Raw genomic sequence first — 15641 nt, 5'->3', positions numbered from 1 at the left:
CAGATATTACAACTTATAGTCATCGATTATTTTTCGACGCATTTGTATATAGTTAATATTTTATAATATTTTTTACTTTCTATGATCCGAGAGTGACTTTTGAAAACATTCATTCCTGTTTCGAGGATTTTGATAATGAAGACGACATTTTCCATATTTTCCGGGAATGCGCCAGTCGTGAAATCAAGTTGTAAGGGAAATATTAATTTTAAAAAACACTAAATAAAAAATGTTATGAAATATCAACTATTTACAAATGCGTCGAAAAATAATCAATGACTATAGGTATTAATATCTAAATTATTTGTTATTTATTAATTTGATTTTGTTACGATCCAAGTCGTATGTTCCAACTTCCTCAATTTGTATGAACGCTTCGTTCTTCGGTATGAGACATTTTTACCAATTTTCTCCAGATAAAAGTAAGATTAGTAGCGATCAGAAGCGATTATTTATCGCCGTAAGCCTATACCCCCTTTCATTTTCCGCGAACACTCTCTTTAATGCGACTCATCGTAGGTTAAAGGTTTGCTGTTCTATCAGCAAATATGCTCATTTCATCGAGGAAAGTTATGCTGCTCCTGCATGAAAGAGAGTTATGATGCTCCACTAAATATATGCTGTGGCTTTTTAAACAGAAAAACTGCCCCGTGTTAAGCAGAGGTATGCTGCTCCAATTTAAGCAAAGATATGCTGCTGCTCTCTAAACAGAGAAGTTGCTCAGTTTTAAGCAGAGGCATGTTGCTAAACTTTAAACATATTTTGCTGCTGTTCTCGAAACAGAGGTCTGCTAGTGTTCCTACGCAGAATTATGCTGCTCCTCCTTGACACAGCTGTTATTTTGTTCCATACTGTATGTTGGTGGATAGAGGGGTGGGCAGGGTGATCCTTGACTAGCTGGACGGTACTGCACTAAATTCTGAAATATACAAAGTACAGAGCCCGAAACTTAAGGTAGAGTATTCATGAAACCAGGTATCAGAAACCCAGTTTAGTGAATGGGGGTATTGCAAGTGAATCTCTATCTAAAAAGGGGCATATCCAATTCTCAACAGTACCCATGAAAGTTTTGTAAAATCTAGATTGAGTGAGATATCAATGATTTCTCTGTGAATTTAGATATTTCAAAGTAACTTTATTTTCAAACTAGGAAAACGAAGATATCTTCCAAATTTGTTATCAGATGAAGGTTTAAAGGTTATGCTACTCTTTAAATAAAGATCACTTGAAATAACAATGATAGTCCTCCCCTTAAGTTTTTTTCTTTTTTTCTTCAGCGATTTTTTTTATAAAGAAACTGAGTTTTTGCAACAAACTTACATTTTATAATCCCTATATCTTTGCAAACTGTTGGTGTAAACCTTTTATATTTCAAACCTAGACTATTTGATCTATCGGAATTAATAGTTTGAAATGTCAAAAGTCTAGGAAAACGGGTTGCTAAGTTATAGGAATTAGAAATTCTGAGTTTGTGGCAAAAACTCAATTCCTTTTGCTAACAATTGCTTATTGGTAAATTATTCCTACTTTCTACTCTTTTTTCTATTTTCTACTCTTTCCAATATAATCTAATCTATTCTTTATATTCTAAACTATTCTATATCAGTGTTTTCATTCTTATTTTCTATTCTTACTGTTTAATTCTATATCGTATATCATATTATCTATTCTTAACATTCTATTTCTATTAAATCCTAAATTAAATTATTATTCTCACTTCTTGTATAACCCATGTCATCTCTTCTCATCTGAAAATACTATTCAATTTAAAATATTACTTATACTGATCTAGTCTTTTGCATATTTAACAAGGCTGTTCAAAAATGAATATTTAATAATGTTTCAAACATTTTTCTTGTTGTATTTTTATTTTAAAAAATTGAATTTTTTAACTTTGCAAATGTAAATGCATCTTCATCAAAGAGTAAGAATGAGGCGGAGGGGGGTATTAGCTATTCTTCTGTACATGGGCAATGTTTTTAAATACAACATAAAAAAGTTTAGTAAACTTAGTAGATATTTTGGTTGAGACTGTTGAAGCTCGGAAAACTTTACTGCTTGATTGCATAGAAATAGGCATCATTTTCGTTGAAATACAAAATCTTTCTTAAGGAACAAAATTGTCCATGAACAATTGTATAGTTCAGAGGAAATAATAAAAGATTAATGAAATATTTACAATTATTCTAATTTCATTAAATTCAGATTGTGAATCATTAATTAACAAATTTGATAGTTCATGAACAGTTAAAAATAAAATTGTGAACCAATTTTTTAGAAACCATGCAGGAACAAACAATACAGAAATAGTCTGTGAACACAAAAGCATATCTGGGCCCCCTGGTAACGTAGAAAAAATAAGTTTTAAATGGAATGTAAAAATTGGAAAGGTCCCCGTAAACAAATTCCTGTATGCGCCACTGATTGCAATCAAACAATTTTACTGTACAAACAATCTCATCAAATAAATGATTTCAGTAAACTAAAGATTTTATTGAAAATGCACAATCAATGTTGGGAAAAATGTACAATCACTTATGTTCTCATTTTGATTTAGAGATGTCAGCTCTATTAAAGGGAGTGTTCACAAAAAAATGAAAGGGGATATAGGCTTACGGCGAAAAATAAGTGCTTTAGATCGCTATTAATCTTACTTCTATCTGTTGAGTCTATAAGTAGAAAATTGTTAAAAGCGACTCATGTTGAAGAACGCAGCGTCCATACAAATTCAGAAAGCTGTTGCATTATTCAATTCGGATTGTAAAATAATCAATTTAATTCCAAACAAACAGTAGTCATCGATTATTTTTTGACACATTCATATCTAGTTAATATTTCATAATATTTTTGATTTTGATTTTTTTTTAAAGTATTTCACTAGCGCTGGATTTTCTAACATTCATGGATAATATGAAAATGTCGCTTTCATAATCAAAAATCCTCGAAACAGGAATAAATGTTTTCAAAAGTAACTATCAGATCATAAAAAATAAAAAAAATTATGAAAGAAAAACCGCATACGAATGCATAAAAAAATTATCGATGATTATTGGTTGTAATATCTGAATGATTTGTATGGAATTAAATAGATTTTTTACGATCCAAGTTGAATACTGCAACTTTCTGAAATTGTATGTACGCTATGTTCTTCATGCAGCACGAGTTGTTTTCAACATTTTTCTCCTCATAGACGCAACAGATAGAAGTAAGATTAGTAGCGATCAAAAGCACTTGTTTTTCGCGAACACTTAATTAAGAGTTTCACAACGAGGCAATCATGCCTTAGAGGACTCAAAGAGATTTACATACACACTAAATGGAGTGTCCAACAAAACAACATAATGGAGGTGTACAAAACAACATAATGGAGGTGTACAAAACAACATAATGGAGGTGTACAAAACGGCAATGTTCAGGATCTCTACACTGTGCATATCCTGCCAATAATCAGTGACATTATTGATGACGAAAAATGTGTGGAATTTGATGAAGAACTCTTGGCTTTTGGTGATTAATATGAAACTTTGTGAATAGAGCGGCATGGACACAGAGCTGTTTGTGAAATCATTTTTAATCCATTCAGGAAGATGGAATTCAAACATGTTAGAATTAAGGTTTCCAATCGGAATTCTGTTGCGCGGAATTGTGCACAATGCTTGCTTCCGCATGCGCCATTTTATTGCATGCAATTGCCCTATAGTTGCGAAAATGGAAGCAATTAAACATTCGCGGAATTGCGTGCAACTGAATTGCTTTTCCATCTAAAAATCAATATTTTTAACTGTTTGACTTACAAATTTATGCAGCAGATACAAGAATGGAAATATCTCTGTAGATTTTAAAATAATCGAGGGCCAAGTTTCACAATTGTTTCAACAGTTTTCAAATTTTTAAGTTTCTATTAATTTTCTAGTTTTTAACAATTGAAAATGATACATTTTTCATTTGTTCACATTGGATGAACGTTAAAATGGAATATTTTTTGGTTAAGATTGTAAGGTTCATTTTATGAAAATTAGATATTTTGCTACAGTGAAAACCAAAAACCTATGGAACAGAAGGGCAACATCACAGTGTATTTTATGTTGTTACAAATTAGCAAAAAATATTAATTAGTATCTTATTAAATCACTTATTCAGTTACATTGGTCAGCTTGAGTTTAAAATGTTGTCCTCCTATGTTTTCTGGTTATCATGCTGCTAATGAATATTATAAAACAAAAGATTAAGTCTAAATTCAATTTTCTTAGCATTTGTGACTGAAATGTTAGTGCAATTTAGTTGTCAAAATAAAGTAAATTGTGCATAAGATTGAAATCTTTTATATTTTCAATAACTCCATACATCAAATCGGGCTATAGAGAGGACAATAAATATTCTCAATTTGTATTATGTAACAGAATAAATTCATGTTTCTCATACTTGTATTTCAAATCAAAACTAGAGGATCTACAAGGTAACAAAGATTTACCAGAAATGTGACATAAATTTGACCTTTTCCTTCTTTCTAGTTCACAGTGTATCTGCCCAGCCCTTAATGTTTATTCCCTGAGTTTTATGTATTGTTTATCTGTGTATAAGTTTAGCTAGATAATGAATATTAACAAATGCAATATCATTATAAAGCCCTACACTACATTGTTTTGTATTCTCCAGGGTATATACTGGAAATATGTTATTATACTTGACATCTACATCTACAGAGAAATATAAATAACTAAACCAGCCTTACATAATATTTTTTAACCAAAACCAGAGAAAATCAATGAAGTTATCTAAAAAGTTAAGAAATTTCAAAACCAAATCCATATTTTATTCAAATAAAAAAATACACAGTACATATTCAGTTACAACCGACATGCAGGATCAAAATATGAATTTTTGATAAAATAAATATACACATAGTGAATGGCAATTTGAAATAAATTAAATTTATATACATTAACTTTCATGTGTTTATACAACATAAATGATAAAATAATATAATTAATTTTGTTGGCACATAATTATACTAAAGTATGAAAATAACATTAATTGCCCGCTATTTGTTAATTTATAATCTGTCTTCAATAAAGTCTTCCAGTAGTCTGATTGGTAAGTTTTATTAATCCTCTAATTTTAGACCATCAAAATAAGAAAATTTATCTTCTGTTTTTAAATTATCGAGGCCACAGTTTTGAAAAAGACTTAAACCTTTTTTAGACTCAACTGCAACTAAGTTATGAGAAAAAAAGTTCTAAATGTTTTAACCACTACCTTAAACAGTAGATGAAAATTGCAAATTTCGAAGAGAAAAGAGAAAAGAGGATTTATGAATAAATTCCTGAATGCCCATAGTGGTTGATTCAAAGGAACAGAGTGACCTGCATTTCTAAAAAAAAACTATTAAATATAATCTTAAAGTCAATTTTGCTTATCATTTATTTTCAGCAAATATTTTGTTTAAATACATTTTTGACACTATTAAAAAATCACCAAAATGTTTAGTTTAAATACTGCTTGAAATAAATGAACATTATTGAATATTCTGTTTATCAAACAGATTTTCACACACAAAAGGTGAATATATTATACTGTTCTTCAATGGCCTTTAATGACAGCTTAACATAATCTGAATCCCCTTTTTTAATGCACAAACAACATATAAGAAAAGATTTAGAAAAAATACCTGATTAAGAAAAGATTCAGATTTCCCCCTTTTTTATAGTACCCAGCCAAATCATACCCAGATGTTTCATCATTGAATGCCCACCAAGACTTTCTAGAATTGGTTTTTCAAATAAACTTGAAATATGGAAATAAAATGTTTATCTTTCAGAAAAGAAATATTTCAATTCAGAGAATATTCAGTGAATATTGATCTAAATTTTGATATTCAAATTGAAATTTATTGCAGATAGCATGTAAAATGTAGATATTGTAAAATGAGAACTCATGTGGCATTGATGATAACTTTGTTAACAAATATGAAACTCAATTAGTTTATAGACAACATTAAATAACTCCAAAGATTATAGTTATAAGCACCACAGCAGAGTGATGTCATCTTCCTTTTTGGATTTGGAAATGTTACAAATGGTCTTTAGACACTATTTAAAATTTAAAAAATACAAATTCTATCCTTGTTGACTGCTGAAATTCATCTGTTCCATTCCAGGACAAAGTACTAAAAATAAAATTACAAATTTTTCACAATTGATAGTTACCAAAATGGAAATTTGATACCTAAACATTTCTTCAGCTCCATTATAATGACAAATGATATCCATTGCTCCATGATAAGCTAAAACCTAAACATTATAAATATTTTAGCTACTTTAAACATGTAAAATGAAAAACAGAGATTAAAGCAATAAATGTATTCAAGTTCAAATGGAGTAAATAATGTTTATACCTTGTAGTTTGGAAGAATTGACTCCATTATAGGTTTAATAGAACGCATTGTATCTCCAACCATAGACATATAAATATCCAATCCATCACTACAAAGTAGAAATATCTTTAAGTGATTGTCTGCAGCCTAATTTTTGTTTTTATTTTATTTCCACAGAATATTTCTTTTATTGTTGCAATAACTTCCAGAAATCTTTACATAAACAAACATATTCTTTTTTCCTTGACTAAAAAGTAAATTTTTAAGGGCAATTAACCATCAATTAAATTTATTGCGACTTTGAAATTTTCAACAGGTTTTGTTTAGAAAAGATGTCTAGATCTTTGTAAGTTAAGACTGATTATTCTTTTTAATTGTTGGTAGAAATTACCTGAAAGTTTGATTTCCAACATGTAAAGCCTTTCTTACTTCCATTTGTTCAACCCAGAACCAAAAGTTCATGGTTGAAGGGCGATATTGATCCTGGAAAAAGATATCATTTTAGGTGTATTCCATTGTATTTCACATTTTCCTCATACCTTGGTCATATCATAGAGATTACTGTAATTCAGTGATGATAGTATAAAATCCAACTGCTCATCTAATTACAAAGATTATAATAATAAGGGGTTCCAGAATTATATTCTCCCTGCCTTACTGAAGAAAAAATTAGACATTTCAAATATTTCTAATGTCTAAAAGATTGCCTGATGCTCTCCATGCTTCATCAAAGTTTTCAGATGTAATAAGGTTGACAATTTTATCATCAATCCTTAAAAAGTAATCAGGATATTAGCCAGAGATTTTTTACTTGTGTTGAAAGGGACTGTAAACCTAAGTTTAAGTAAACCTCCATCCAAAGATAAAAATGCCTGATTCACCAAACTACTATTTAATAAAGTATGAATAAGATATTCATGTTTATAATTATGAAAACAGATTATTCTTAACTGTTGTTTCTCTACAAGCAAGACTTGTTCATATCTACTGCAGGAATGGTTAGAATCAAAATTATTTAACCCAACAAAAAACTATAATATCTCCCACATTTTTAATTAAATAAAGGGTACCAATGTAAATTGGGCATTGCCTTCTTTGCATGAAGGGTCACTTGATATTACACTTTCAGACCCTTTAATTAATTAAATACATTTTTTCTCATACCCATTTAATTTGGTCAGCTGTTGTTTATCCAGTAACCCATGGTAATGAAGATAGTTTGCATATCTACCCTGAATGAAATTTAATAAAGAACAATTAAGAACAAAAGAACATTTATCTTGTTCTACCTGATCTGCAGGACTCATCCAACCATTTCCAATTCCAACTCCAACTAAACAAATAAGTAGCATATTTAAATCAAAGCCTTAAAAGTAACCATTTCTAATTTTACCTAAGTTTATTTTAATGTTCCCCTCCTTAAGGTTTTCATTTTCATTGTGTATTTTGTAGGCAAGCTGAGGGGCATACTTTCCCCCATAGCTTTCTCCAAAAATATAAAAAGAATTGGACTGTTGCTCCGGAAACATTTTGTAGAACTGTTGAAGGAAGTCGTAAAGATCTTCAGTAGAGTTTTCAACAAAGTTTGGGTATCCAGAAATATGCTCTGAATAACTCTGTTAGAATTTTATATTTCTTAACGGAAATATCTAAAGAAAGATTTGACAACCTATAAAATGATTTGTTCTTTATAGTTTAAACAGAATCTTCCCTGTGAATGAGAATCCAGTCCCAACAGGATTATCAACATAAATGACACTGTAACTCTTTGTCCAGCTGTAAGGGTTTTCTTTTACAAAAGGCATTCCCGTGGGATCCACATCTGCTAAAATAGGCCCATGCTCCTTAAGTAGTCCAAAAAGACCAGTAGATCCAGGACCTCCCTTTCATTTTAACATTATAATCATGTATTCTTTAAAGTCAATAATGACTTTGAGATTCAATAAGATTCGATTTTATTGATTGCTTAAAAAGGTTGATTTTATCTAATCATGAATTAAATGGTTTTAAACTTTAATTTAGTTTGATCTAAAATTTCAAGTATCAATTTTCAAAGATGCAAATAAAACCTTTCTCCCTTCCTTTCAGTCTTTTTTTTACAAAAAATTTAGATTCAGGACATTAAGTTTTGTTAACTTTCTTCAAATTTTGAAGTGAAAGAGCACTTAGCCTAAATTGGAATAAATATTCTGGTAGAGTCTTGAAGAATCCCACTCTCCTAGTAATTGGTGTTCATTACATTACATGCCAACCTAATTGGTATAATTATTAATTCCTGAAGCCATACAATGACTGGAGCTGAGGTGTTTCCTGACTGGGCAGGGAAAAACCAAAAGAACATGTTCGAATTATTGTCTTCATTTACTGTGATGAAACCAGAGTAAGATTCGAGGGTGCTTAGAATAGGCAGTTCCGTAACAAGTGACACCTCTCTAAACAAGAACAATTAATTTTTTCCTGAAATTATTAAAATATTAATGCAGTACCTTGCTTTTTCTATTAATCCACTTTTGATTAAAGGTGTTAGATAAAGTGGACTACCAACTTCTGTTTCCGTGAACATCGGAGGATCAGGAAATAAGAACATGTAATACCTAGAATGAGATTTAGAAACATTACATGAATAAAATCTAAAATCGTAATCCTTGGGTATATTTTAAATAAAACAATAAAATTATTTAAGTTTTGACTTGTGTTGCCTACTAGCAGAAACCCAAACAATTTTAACAGTTTGGTTTAATAATATATATACACTCTTGTAAAAAATGACTCAAAAATTAAGAATTGAACAATTTCATGTTAACATTAAAAAAGGTTGTCATCCTTTAAATTTAGTTTTGACTAACATCAGTTGAAAAGTTATAAAAAACTATGAAAAAACTGAAGAAGATGCTGAAACATTCTTTCAATAAAAAATGATTATTCCTGATCTTTGTAATGTGCCTACTCTTCCTACAATTTCAAAGTTGCATAATATAGTCCAATTCTAAAATCTCAGTGTTTAGGGCTGTTGGCTTTTACTCTGTAAGCTATCTTTATAATACAAACCTTCCAGGCTGGAATTTCAGTTTGCCCTGAGCAGTGAAAGTCACAACTGTTTTTATCAGTTTATCATCTCTAATTTGTCATTTTTTTAGATGTATTTTAATTTTACTTAATAAAGTTTTTAGTTTTCGAGAAACTGGCATATTTAATTTTGAAAAGAATGACTAGTTTCCTGTAAAAAATATCAGGGGACTCACACATTGAAAAGCATCTTGGCTTTGCAATAAATGAATGAGCATGATCAATATGCTCCACCATGTCTTTACTGAAATCTCTGAAGTCTGGGTCATCTCTGTATCCAGAATTGGGACCAATACTGGATACAATTAAAAATAGTTTTTAAAACTTTGCTTGAGGCTTTTAAATAAAATTTTAAATAAAATAAATAAATTTTCTAAAACTCACAACAATGCTTCACCAGTAGGAGAATGTAAAATTGATGTGACGTTTCTAACACAACTTTGTTACATCATAGCTCCTCTAGTTTTGAATTATGAAGAAATATAAAAAAAATTCAAAATTTTACCCTATTCCTGCTGGGGGGGGGGGGTGGTCAATTTGACCTCCCTTGTAGTTTTTTTTACATAACTCAAAAAGTATTGGTCTGAGGATGTTGAAATTTCCTGACTTTTCTAAAATCCCATAGCCTTCCTTTTAGGTATAAAACCAGGCTTTTATACTTACTGCCTGAGTCCTCAGGCACACTGCCTGAATACTACTTTTTTCCTGTAACAAACAAAATCTTTGTTTTGACCCACTTTCAGTTTTGAAAGCCTATACCGTTAGGAAACGGATTGCACAAGTTTTGCATGCAACCCATCAAAAGAAATTTGCACATTTTTAGTTTTTCTTAATTACAAATCAGGCTATCCAAAATTTAAATTTAGCATTGTTCACATTTTTTTGCAGATTCTAAAAGCAGATCATAAGAGCTTTCCAAAGATGTATCATTTGTTATATTTTGGTCATCAAACATCAAACATCGAACCTCCCCTCCTGGAATCCTGGTTTTAAAGTACCCCCAGCAAGAATAGGGTTAAAATAAGTTTTCCAAAACTCCAAAATAAAAGGAGTTACGATTAAAGACATAACAAATTTCAAATTATTGCGATTATTTTTTCTTCATTGCTAAAATTTTAAATTGTATTTTCATTTTAATTTCCTGGAATGCCCAAATGAGAACAAGAGATAAAGTAGGACTATTAGAACAATAAGTTGTACTAAACAGGACATTTTCTTTTCAAAACAATTTTCTTAAAAGATTTCTCATAATTTTTGTTTAGAAATACCCTTGTTGTTTGATTAAAGCTTAAGACGGCCCTTTATATTTTCAAAGAGATTAATAATATTTGATTTTTTTTCAAAGCAAGAATTCAAATTCAGAGCTGTCCAATACAAGTCAAGGAAAGATAAAAGGGAAAGTTATTGTTTAAAAGAAAATGTCCCGTTTCCTGTTATTATACATAAAAGAATAGAAACCACTCGGGGACCAAAGCACGTCAGCCTGTAAAAAAATTAACTACTTAAGCTACTTAAGTATGCATGGTGCCCTGAAATATGTATGGGAATGGTAATGATAAACAGGCTTTTTTTTCCGATTAAATGAAATATTATATTTGTTTTCATATTGTCTTGCATTTCAAACTTAATTATCTAATATTTAACATTTCTTGAATTTACTTTTATAATCCTTTTTTAGAAGCCCACGGCTTTCTAAAACCAATAATGACCTTTCAGGTGAAAAAAAGGCTAGCAAAAAAATTTAAAAAAAAATTTGTGTTCAATTTAAATTCTAAAATCAAGAAACACTTTTCCTGTTAGTAAAAAGATTACGCTGAGTGTCATCCTCTGCACTTTTTGGAGTTCTTACAACAACATTAACAGCTGAACTCTGTTCAATCAGATGATTGTCCTCAACACTAATCTCCGTATTGGTTTTAACAGAGTCTTCTTTCATACCGTTTCTGTTTGTGTCTAGTGTAACAAGTTTACAATTTGTGGGATCAGGTCCAGAAAATTTACCATTTTGTTTCACTTCATCACATTTTACATCAATCAAGGTGTTAAGCGTATCACCCGGTGTGCAGTTTTCTAGCTGAGTTTTTTTCTTGAAGCAAACTACCATTCCTCTACTGGGTTCATCCTCCTCCATGGATAAACATAAAATCAAAATGTTACAGATTTCTCATTTTTTCTGAAAATAAAATAAATTGTATTTAGTTCACTACAATGAGTTTGATAAGTGACAATATTGGGAAATTTGATGAAAACTAGCAATTATGATTTAAAAGAATTCTGATATGCGAAAACCTAAGTTGCTATAATCAGCAATGATATGAGTAGTAAAAATAGATTGATATAAAAACAATGAATTATTTTTATACAAAAAATTTGTTGAGGCTCCCCAAGCATACAACACTAAAGTTTGTTAAATGTTGTTTTAATGCTAATATTATTCCAAATCCAGTCTATCTCAACTAATGTGTGTTTGTATTTGTCTGAAGATAAAGTTGATGGAAATCTTTTAAAAGAATTTACTCTTATTTCTATTGAATTTTCAGTTGGGATATTTGAGTCCAATTGCAGATGTTTTAAGTATAAAGGAACTGAGTTTTTACCACAAACTCAAGTTTTCATAACCTATTGCTTTGCAACCCAATGTCGTAGACCTTTGATATGATAAACTTTAAATTCTGTTAGATATAATAATCTAAGTTTTAAATATCAAAGGTTTACACCATCCGGTCGCAGATATATAAGGATTAGAAAATTTGAGTTTGTGGCAAAAAAACATTTTCTTTATTATTAACAGGTTGAATTTTTTCAAGATAAAGCCAAGAAAATTATCATTTCAATTTTTAAATTAGATTTAGACCAGGTTTTATATCTGTAAACCTTTTTATTATTTCCTTTACTTCCTTGATATCTAGAACAATAGGAAGTCATTAAAAGGAAAAGTAAACATTAAGCTTTATTTTCCTTTGCTTAATTAAAAAGTCTAAATACTTTGTTAATAAAAGGAGCGTTGATTAAAAATTTAAGGGGGATTTATATCTATGTATTTGATTTAGCAATCATGAAAATGTTGAAATGGCTTGGAAAAATTGTCTAGAACATGATATATAAAATATTATCTATATATATATGTATGGCTTGATATATAAATAAATGTGATATTTCATAATACTTGGATTCCTAACCCTCCCCCCCCCCCCCCCTTGGCTCCCCTTATAGCTCACTAAACAAATATATAATACTGGGGAGCAGACCCTGTTGACGGAACTACTTGAACTGCCAGAGCCAGCTGATGATAGAAGGATAAATAGATGAGTATATAAACATATATATAAACATATATGAAAGGATGGGAGTTTCAAAAAGCATGAAAACAACAAAATTTAGGAAGTTGTCTTTGATTTATCAAATGATTTGCGGGGATTTCAAAAACGTGGGTTGTCTTTTCAGCATGTTTCAAATTGATAAGGAATTCTAAAAAGAAAATTAAAAAAATAAACATCAAATTATCAGTAAGGTTTTTAATACTATATTAAAGGGAGTGTCCGGGAAAAAGGAAAGTGGGTATGAGCATAGATCGAAAAATATTCGAAGGTGATTGCTGCTAATCTTACTTCTTTCTGTTGCGTCTATAAGGAAAAAAATTGTTAAAAACTGCTCATACCGAAGAACGTGGCATCCATACAAATTCAGAAAGTTGCAATATTTGACTCGGATCGATTCTAAAAATCTCACAATCTATAATTTTTTTTTCGACGTATTCATATATAGCTGATATTTCATAATATTCTAAATTTGTTTTATAAATGATGTAATTTAAACTACAAAGAATCCTGACAAAAAATCGTTGTTTTAAGTGCATTGTATATAAAACAAATAAAATTTATTATGAAATATCAACTATATACAAAAGCGTCGAAAAAAACGATGATTATAGGTTGTAATACCTTAATGAATTTTTTTTTTTGATTTTTTCATGATCCGAGTCGAATTTGTATGAACGCTACGTTCTTCGGTATGAGTCGTTTTTATTAATTTTCTCCTTATAGACGCAACAGATAGAAGTAAGATTACACAGTAGCAATCATCATCAAATATTTTTCGACGTAAGCCCCTTTTATTTTTCGCGAACACTCCCTTTGAGTAAAGAAAAAGGAAGAATTTAATTGATTAAATTTTCAAGATGAAAGATATGTGGCACTTTTAAACAGAGACACTCTGCATTATAATGAAGTTCTGAATACATATCTTTACAGGGGCACCCTATAGTATGATAATGTTGTGTATATGTATACAGGGACACCCTATAGTAAAATAATGTTGTGTATATGTATACAGGGACACCCTGTTATAATATAATGATGTTGTGTATATGTACTATACTCTATATTTTCTCTATATTCTCCATATTCTCCATATTCTCTGCTGGATTTTCTAGATTTTAGTAGATTTTCTAGATTTGGTAGATTATCAAGATTTTAGTAGCTTTTCTTGATTAGTTAGATTTGGAAGATTTTCTAATTTTAGTAGATTTTCTAGATTTTAGTAGATTTTCGAGATTTGCTAAATTTGGTAGATACTTAAATATTGGTAGATTTTTAAGTTGTATTGTAGATTTACTAGATTTGTTTGGTTTGGTAGATATTTCAGAATATATATGAATTTCTTCTATATCTACAGGGAATCTTTCTGTAAAAAGTTCTTCTGAACTATGCCATACTTGCTCTTCACTACACCACATCACTCTGCCCTGTTTTGCTCTGCTCAACTTATGCAACTTTGCTTTGCTCTACTAAGCTTTACTTTGCTCATATTTTGCACATCTTTGCTCTACTCTGCTTTGCTTTACTATACTTTGCTTTGCTCTACTCTAAAATTATCTATACTATTTTCCTATACTCCTCTCATGTGCTTTGCTTCGGTTTGTTCTACTCTGCTTTTCTTTGCTCTACATATGATTTGCTTTGCTCATCTCAGCTTTGCTTTGCTCTAATCTTCTTTGCTTTGCTCTACTCAGCTTTGTTTTGATCTTCTCTGCTTTGCTTTGATCTACTCTGCTTTGTTTTGATCTACTCTGCTTTGTTTTGCTTATCTCAGCTTTGCTTTGCTCTACTCTCCTTAGCTTTGATCAACTCTGCTTTGCTTTGTTCATCTCGACTTTGCTTCGCTCTCCTCTACTTTGATTTAATCTACTCTGCTTTGCTATGCTCATCCCAGCTTTGCTTTTCTCATCTTATCTAAGCTTTGCTTTGCTCAACTCTGCTTTGCTTTTCTCTACTCTAATTTGCTTTGATCTACTCTATTTTGATTTACTCATTTCAGCTTTGCTTTGATCTACTCTGCTTTGCTTTGTTCATTTCAGCTTTGATTTGCACTACTCTGCTTTGCTTTGATTAACTATGCTATACTTTTCTCATCTCACCTTTGCTTTGCTCTACTCTGCTTTGCTTTGCTCATCCCAGCTTAGCTTTGCTTTACTCTGCTTTGCTTTAATCTACTCTGCTTTGCTATGTTCATCTCAGTTTTGCTTTACTCATCTCAGCTTTGCTTTGCTCAGCTCAGCTTTGCTTTGATCAACTCTGTTTTGCTTTACTCATCTAAGCTTTACATTGCTCTATTCTGCTTTGCTTTGCTCTACTTTGAATTGCTCTACTTTGCTTTGCTTTGTTCTACACTGCTTTGCTTTGCTCTAATGTGCTTTGTTTTGCTCAACCATGCTTTGATTTGTTCTACCCTTCTTTGCTTTGCTCCACCCTTCTTTGCTTTGCTCCACTCTGGGCTGTAGAAGAGTGCGAACTGAGTTCCATGAAGAAACCTTAGAACTAGAATTATCTGCATTTTTTAAAGGATTACATCATTAGATAAAAACAAAATTCCAAAAATTTTAAAATTTGTCATTAAATATTTAGAAAATATTACGAAGTATGAATTGCAATTTAGAAAAATATTTCAATAACTGATATTTTGTTTGATGAAAATGTCGAGATTCACACAGTGAGCACTAAGCAGCATTAAAGTTGTTTTTTGTCTATTTATTAGAACTGTGAAAAAAACATATTCAAATTTAAGAAAAATATGATTTGCAAAATTCAAATGATGATAATTTATTTTTTTACGATATTTGTTGCCTCAAATTTTATAAAATGTTTTTATAAATCTCAGAAGTTAAATGCGAATTTATTTTAACGGATTTTCCCTTTGTGTGCTG

The 15641-nt window shown here is 30.4% G+C and overlaps 1 protein-coding gene across 2 annotated transcripts; it reads right to left on the bottom strand.

The window, feature by feature from the left end:
* Window positions 1-430: 430 nt before the first annotated feature.
* Window positions 431-11608, bottom strand: LOC111698343 (venom serine carboxypeptidase). 2 transcript variants are annotated; one of them, XM_023468658.1, is made up of 20 exons: window positions 11233-11608; window positions 10870-10922; window positions 10581-10638; window positions 9591-9734; window positions 9422-9490; window positions 8860-8967; window positions 8649-8805; window positions 8085-8256; window positions 7767-7979; window positions 7663-7706; window positions 7538-7605; window positions 7081-7145; window positions 6913-6974; window positions 6765-6856; window positions 6395-6482; window positions 6226-6290; window positions 6122-6166; window positions 5669-5761; window positions 5257-5371; window positions 431-919 (listed from the first exon to the last, which is right to left on the bottom strand). In XM_023468658.1, the coding sequence occupies exons 1-20, from the start codon at window positions 11568-11570 to the stop codon at window positions 800-802; spliced, it is 2169 nt and encodes a 722-aa protein (XP_023324426.1). In that variant the 5' UTR covers window positions 11571-11608; the 3' UTR covers window positions 431-799. The 2 variants fall into 2 exon arrangements, with proteins under 2 accessions (XP_023324426.1, XP_023324427.1); XM_023468659.1 differs by lacking the exon at window positions 431-919 and adding an exon at window positions 4797-5087 and having other exon boundaries at window positions 5324-5371.
* Between the last annotated feature and the right edge of the window lie 4033 nt (window positions 11609-15641).

This window comes from Eurytemora carolleeae, unplaced genomic scaffold (assembly GCF_000591075.1).
Source record: "Eurytemora carolleeae unplaced genomic scaffold, Eaff_2.0 scaffold325, whole genome shotgun sequence".
NCBI classification, from domain to species: Eukaryota; Metazoa; Arthropoda; class Copepoda; order Calanoida; family Temoridae; genus Eurytemora; species Eurytemora carolleeae.
Note: the sequence above shows the minus strand (reverse complement) of the source record. Positions and strands in the feature narration are given on the sequence as shown.

Excerpts from the sequence above, each read along its gene's own strand:
- LOC111698343 (XM_023468658.1), bottom strand. The coding sequence starts at position 11,570 with ATGGAGGAGGATGAACCCAGTAGAGGAATGGTAGTTTGCTTCAAGAAA. Across the intron at positions 6,167-6,225 it reads GGAGCTGAAGAAATGTTTAG|TACTTTGTCCTGGAATGGAA; the intron begins GTATCAAATTTC and ends TTTTATTTTTAG. Across the intron at positions 5,762-6,121 it reads GAATTTCAGCAGTCAACAAG|AAAGTCTTGGTGGGCATTCA; the intron begins GATAGAATTTGT and ends AACCAATTCTAG.